General features: G+C 44.5%; 1 protein-coding gene across 1 annotated transcript in view; it reads left to right on the forward strand.

The window, feature by feature from the left end:
• The window catches only part of Pcca (propionyl-CoA carboxylase subunit alpha), a 191,914-nt gene that overhangs the window by 56,879 nt on the left and 127,985 nt on the right, over positions 1-7,050 (forward strand). Inside the window, exon 7 of the mRNA XM_055609596.1 lies at positions 3,160-3,291. Coding sequence (XP_055465571.1) covers positions 3,160-3,291 — 132 coding nt within the window. The remainder of the gene's footprint in view (positions 1-3,159; positions 3,292-7,050) is intronic.

Raw genomic sequence — 7,050 nt, forward strand, 5'->3', positions numbered from 1 at the left:
TTTTTTGATTATAGTATTACGGGAGCCAAGAGTCTGGGGTGACATTTTCCTTAACTATATATGGATTCTAACCTAGAGAGTACTTCGAAAACACATTGCTAAAAAGGAAGTTGCCTCACACAAACCTTTGTCTGAGAACTTACCTGGTGTGCTTACTGACCATTTCTCTTTTGTGTTACATGGGATAAAGAATAGTCACTAAATACCTGATGTGAGCGTTTTGGTGGATCATTTTGCATTTTGGAGGAAGTAATTTCTTTTAGATTAGAATGCATGTGGAAAGTCTGGTTAATCAGTGGCACAGGTCGCCTGGCTGCTGTTAATCATGTCTTGCTTGTAATCATAATGTGTTTTGGATGTTCTCATTTCTGTTATCTCTTCAGCTCTTTGTGTGGGCATTCTGATTGCTTGATTACATCCGCCTTTTAAAGCAGCACTGATGACAAAATCATGTAGCTTAGCAGGTAAAATGAGAATTGGCAAAGACAATTGTGTGAAGTGTGATTGTTGCCTCTTGCCTTTGCATCCTGTCCAGAGAGTTGCAGCTTGGAATGCAGAAGTGCATAGAGTATTGCCCTGTCACTGTGGCTTCTTCCGGTGGAGACACAGGTCCCTGGCAGGCAGAGGCTGCCACGCACTCTCCTTACGCAGTCCAGACGTATTTCCATGTGCTTTACGTTTTTGTAGTTTTGTGTAAGATCTTTCTCCCCTCAAAGAAGGTTCTGCTAAATCTAGTTAAAAACATGGATGGAATTGTATTTTATGAACATTTGGTATGGCCAAAGAGATTCCTTACATAGAGTTCTACAGTTCTTAATATGAATGATTGTAGGTATTGGTTTCCTGTGTTATTGGCACCCTGTGGACCTCTCTGGCTTATTATGCTAGTGTTCTCATTTTATCACAACTTCTGGATAGTGAACTACTCAGTTTAGTGCTTTATGCAATTATTGATAGGGTTCAGGACATGTTATACCCAAATGTGACATCTTCGGTATTAGAAGTGGAAAGAATCGGAGACACCAGTAGAAACAGAAGTTTCTCTCTGGCCTTCTCCTACCATCTCCTGAGAAGCAATTCATAAAACTGAGGAGATTTGCTCATCTCTTCTTGAGTAGGTCAGTAGGTCTTTACATAAGAAGTGCAGGGATGGCCAGACAAGGCAGGCAGGCTTCGCTATGCTTCTCCCAGTTAGTTCTGACATCGTGCTCATAACCTGCCTGGCCATTTACACAGCTGACCATTCTTTATCAGACTTCAGCAAACCTCTGTAAACCCCCAAAGCTTTGTGCATACTGGGCTATGTACAGTTTGGTGAGAGTGTCTGTAAAGCAGATACAGGGCACTGTGTCCATTCCCCAGCACCCAGACTCGCAGATAACACCCTCCAACAGAACACCCACACTTCGTTGTTCCTTTGGCTCTCATTTCCTTGTGGAGACAGCCTTGTGTGACATATGCAGCATAGATCACAAACACCCATATGCTTTTCTTCAATCAGTTTGTCTTTTATAGTCCGTACAACAGATGTAAACCCAGGAAGAAGAGGAAAGGCAGTTTCCTCCCTCTCATCATTTTACTTACTTCAGCCAGACTGGCAGGTCACTTGCTTCCACATGGCCACCCCCAAAATGGACCAAAACTGAGTTTTCTTTTCTTCTGTCTGCTTTTGGGCAGGAGGAGAAATAGTCATCTTGAGTGTAAAGACATTGGTTTCCAGTATTTTGTCTCTGAGTAATTTCAGTTGTACTCTGTTTTTATTTCTGAGAGAAGGTCTCACTGTGTAGCCCAGGCTAACCTTGAATTTGTCTTACTCTTGCCTCAGTTTCCTAAGTTTTGGATTGACAGGTGTGTACCATCATGCCAAACTTCAATGACAGTTTTTAACCTACTCCACTATCTAATACTTCTGGGCAACTAGAAGCCCAGTTTTCCTTGTTTTATAACTTCTGGACATGAGTACTGGATTATCTCATATTGTACAGGCCAAGCTGACTTGTAATCTTCCAGGTATGTGTCTTTCTACCTAGCCCTTTCCTCATCGATTATACTTCCACTTCCTTTTCTGGGAGGCTTTAGTTTTCCTTGGGCAGTTTTGGAAGGCCGTCCAAGCTACGCTGTGTAGTTACTCTGGTTAGAAAAAGAATGGCGTCCCTTCCCCGAGAGTTCTGTGCGCATCGATGCAGATGCGTGACGCCCTGTGGCGTATGCCTCACGGCGGGCCCTGAGGGTCAGGTCACCGTCCTTCACCGTGGTGCCCAGCATGCATACTGCTTTGTGCTCAGCTTCAGGTCTTGACCCTGTGACCCCATCTTACTTTCCTAGACTGTGCTCTGGTGGCACTGAGGACCTCACTGTCCCTCTATGAGCATTTTAAAAACGAGCGGGATGTAAACACGGGAGGTGGATGTGAGGGGAAACCAGATGATTGTTTCTGCTTTGTTACTGTGTCCACACCTAGTGCCTGCAGAGGTCAGAAGAGGGCAGCAGACCTCCTGGAACCCACGTTGCAGGTGTCGCTGAGCTGCCTCTCCAGCTCCCAGGCTGACGTTTAATTAAAACCATATTTGTTCATGTCGAATCCCCACATCTTCTGGATACACCTTTTGTACATACAGAAGGCAAACATTCCTGGCTTTCTTTTTCTGAGTTACAGGTATCTATCAGTGTTCCTTGAGTTTGCTGGTGTCTGTGTGGTCATTGCATTTAGCTCAAAGATGGGCCCACAGCTGGTGTTTAATAAACGTGGTGTTTGTGTTCTGTTGCACTGTGTGAAAGACAATGAGGATACAGAGATTAATAAGGCCACTGAAAGGGGAGTTACTGTTTATTTAGTGAGAGCATGTTCCAGGTAAGCACAGTGTTATGTCAATTGTTTTCTTCACAAAATATTGGTCACATCAAGTGGTAGTCTCCACTGCTGTGCTCTTGGTGGCCCAGCTTTGCCTTACTTCTCTGTGCTCTGTTGAGCTGGAACGCAATATGCTAATTTACATTCTGATATGCTGGCTCCCATCCTTACTTTAACATTGGCTACAGAAATAATAATAATTAAAGATATAGTTATGTAATTGCACATACCTGAATGAGCTTTTCCTCTGAGAAAAATTGTGACTTTATATCACAATGTTTTAAGTGTCAACTTGTTTTTCTTCTCAGGCAGCAGAAGACGTCACTTTCATTGGGCCTGATACTCATGCTATTCAAGCCATGGGTGACAAGATAGAAAGCAAACTATTAGCCAAGAGAGCAAAGGTCAACACAATCCCTGGTTTTGATGGAGTAGTGAAGGTGAGAGACTTTCATTTAAATCTTTATGGTGTGTGTCTTCAGTCAAAGATTCTGTGAGAAATATAATTGTTTATGTATATGTGAAAAAATAGACTGGTTTAAGTCAGGTTGTTTTCAGTGCTATAAACTATGAGCAGGGAGAAGACATTGCATGTAAGGATACTGATGTGAATTGCCATCAGAGAAAGCTCATGTGGCAGTGCGCGCCCTTAATCATCCTCGGGAGGCAGAAGCAGGAGATCTCTGCGAGTTTGATGCCAGCTTGGTTTGCATAGCAAGTCCCATGTGAGCCAGGGTTGCATAGTTAGACCCTGTCTTAAGAGAGAAAGGGAGAAAGGAAGGAGGAAGGAAGAGAAAGTGCAGCCAGACCCCTGAGCGTGCCTTTCTCGGCATCCTGTATAAGCTGCAGCCAGGCTCTGAGGTGTGATAGTGTGCTCCCATGTGCTGGCACGCTGCTCTAGGAAGGAAACCCACAGAGCTATGAGCCTTGGGTAGTTTCTGAAGCTTAGGGCGAGGGGGGGTGTGAGGTGATTGACATCTAAGATCCAGCAAAAATGTTGAGTTTTCAGTCACCGAGGTACAAGGAATGTCCCCCAGCGGGCTTGGAGGCAAGTTTTATTTATTTAATATTTATTCTGTCCTAGTGTCTCATAGGAGTCCTAAGCTCTTGATCCTCCTGCTTTGTGTCTGGAAGGCTGGGATGGCAAGCATAGGCTGCCTCACCTGGTCTTGGCTGCAGACTGTTGGTTTGAGCCTCCAGGAAAAGCACACCCTGTCTTACTGCCTGGCCACAGCTTGGCAGAGTAGATTGTGCTGTCATCGTCAGCCGTCAGTGGATACACGCTGGCCTCCCTTTTCTTTGTTGGTGTAGAGGTGGGCACTAGTTAGAAGTTGTTGTGTGTTTTTGTTTGTTTGTCCTCCTGACAATGAATTTGGCCTTTTGAGAGCTTCATTTGAATCTTATTTAATCACGACAGTGCTGATGTGCCACAATTCAGATTAATACTGCCTTCCCATTGAATAGCAGTCTCCCTAGGGATCCAAGGCTTCCAGAGAGCATGTCTGATAACTCCGTCTGTACAGTAAATGCTCTCTTGTGAAGTGGATCGGCATAGGGTCTCCTAGGAAGAGGGCCTGCTCCTTGAGTAGAGGTGGGACTCTGGAAGTGTGTGGGACACCACCCTTCCCTGTCACACGGTGGTTTAGAGGTAGAAGAAGAGCTTGTGAGATACTGGTGGGAATTACGGTTGATTCTGCATCACCTATATGACAAAGCTATATGCATTCCTCTATTAATTATCAGAGAACAGCAGAAACAACAGAGAGAGGCAGGAGGCTGGGGAGAGCCCACAGCTGAGAGCCTTTGCTGCTCTTCTAGAGGACCTGAGAGAGTTTCCTAGTGCCCGGTCACTGCCTGCAACTCCAGGGGCCCAAACACCCCTCCTGACCACAACAGGCTCCTGCACACATGTGGCATGCACACAAACATGTCAGATAAGATAATTTATTTAAAGAAACAAATAAGTTCAGCCACACCCTGGAGATGCCAAACAACAGTATGTTCTCAATGTAAATACTGCTCTGGTATTCATGAGTTAGACTGCGTTTTCACATGTCTCTCTCTCACACACACACGTACATTTATATACAATAATAAGTCCTTAAAAAACAATAGTAATACTCATTTATACCACAGAGCAGACTGGAAATATATTTAAATGAGCTTTTAAATTAGGCAGTGTGGGCTTAAAAAGGACCCTTCTCTCACCCAAGGGGCAAGATAGAGAAAACAAAAGAAACAAAAGAAAACAGTACTCATGGGTCGGCTGCATGGTCAAGCGCCTGAAGCAAGCCTGGTTCCCAGAGTCCCATGTGAAGGAGAGAACCACCTCCGACAGACTGTCCTCTGAGCGTGCGTGCATCCCACCTGCAAAGTCAGTAAATAAATGAAGAAATAATTAAAGCCGTATTCCTGCTCTAGCACAAAGAGGGCTGGTATGAGGGAAATCAGTTAAAATATAAAACAAAGCTGGGCGCAGTGGCACAGGCCTGTGATCCCAGCGTTCGGGGAGGCAGAGGCAGGTGGAGCGCTGTGGTGTGGAGGCCAGCCCGGTGTGCAGTGAGTCCAGAGCAGCCAGGGCTACACAGACACACCCTGTCTCAGAAGCTACATTTAGGTCTGGCTGCTCTCCTGGAGGGTCCCTGAGAGCTTGGGTGGCGCCTGTTTCCTGTCTGTGTGTTCAGGGCTTGCAGGTAGCAGTCTCAGTAAGAGCAGACTAGAAGACAAGAGAGCTCCTCTCTGAGCTGAGCCAGCTGCTCAGGACAGGCTGGGACACCCTGGGGTTTAGCGAAGAGGGCTGGTGGGTGTGGTGGGCAGGCTTGACCAAGCCTTGACACCAAGTTAAGGACTCAGAGCTTTGTTCTGAACAAAGCAGTGGGATGTCATAGAACATTTTAAGAAAACTTTTCTTGTTTCTTTCTTTCTTTCTTTTTTTTTTTTTTTTTTTTGACTTATTTCTGGACTCTTGAGACATGATTTGGCTTTGAATTTTCCATTCTCCTGCCTCAACCCCCTGTACATACTTACAGGCATCTATCATCATACCATACAGTTTCTCATTTGTTTTGGTAACATTTAATGCCTTGACAGTTATTACATAATTAAAAACAACAACAACAACTTTAAGCAGGGCAGCTTTTGGTTTTAAACCATGAAATTATCATGGAGGATAAAGTCATAACTTTTACGGGAAAACGTCACTGTGCTTCTAAGGGTGTAAAGCATTAAGTGGAAGTCCCCACCTGCACAGCTTGTGAGGGGGTCCCGAGCTTTTAATCTATCTCCATGGATATCTTTCGGCGCCTTCATCAGCAGTTCAACCATACAGGGTAGGCTGCTGCTGGGTAGATTGTGGGAACTGACCTCTGAAAGCCCACCCAGTTCACTGTCTTCTTCCTGTATAGGATCAGAGCCATTGGGTTTCTAGAGCGCATCACAGAAGGCCCGGCCAGGAGTGGCCATGCTTCCACCCTAGCTTGTCTTCTGGGTCCCTTTCTGTTTCTAGAGCACACTAAGTTCCTTTTAAGTTTCCTTGTACGCTGGTTCTCTGTTGAACATCCTTTCTCTTTTTGTTTTCCTACTACATTGAACTTTTATATGTGTAGGTTTCAAATTTTGCTTCAGGAAGGTCCTGTTCAGATAATCTAAAACAAGTTTTCCCTATTACCCACTTCCCTGTTTCCCTGAGATGTTGATGTCAGTTCTCAGTTGACCTGCTTGTCCACTTGACTTTCTGTTTCTCTTCATGGATAGGATTCTAGAAGCGCTGAGCTGGATTGCATTCACTGTTGCCAGGAAATATTTATTGGATTAGTGTCTAACACATGGATCATAATTCTTTTAGATGGCTGTTTAGTATGCCATTTCAATCACTGTACCATTTGTATGCTAATCCTTTGTTGAAGGGCCTTTAAATTCTTTCCAGATGTTTTACTTCTCAGAACGTCACAATTGAAAATCATATAGTCTTTGTAAGTTTTTGTTCATACATGTGAGGGAAGTATCCATAGGATAACTCTTTACAGGTAAAATTTGGGGATGAAGAGAGGCAGGCTATCCAGGTTTGATAAATGCCTACAGCTATTTGCATAGAGGCTATGGTTTGTTTTGGCTGTGAAGTGCTACTTAAGCTTGTACCTCTGTTCACACTTAGTGGGCTCTCCTACCTGTGTCACACTCCGTGGGATCTCCTACCTGTG

This window comes from Psammomys obesus, unplaced genomic scaffold, assembly GCF_907164565.1.
Source record: "Psammomys obesus unplaced genomic scaffold, mPsaObe1.curated_primary_1811, whole genome shotgun sequence".
NCBI classification, from domain to species: Eukaryota; Metazoa; Chordata; class Mammalia; order Rodentia; family Muridae; genus Psammomys; species Psammomys obesus.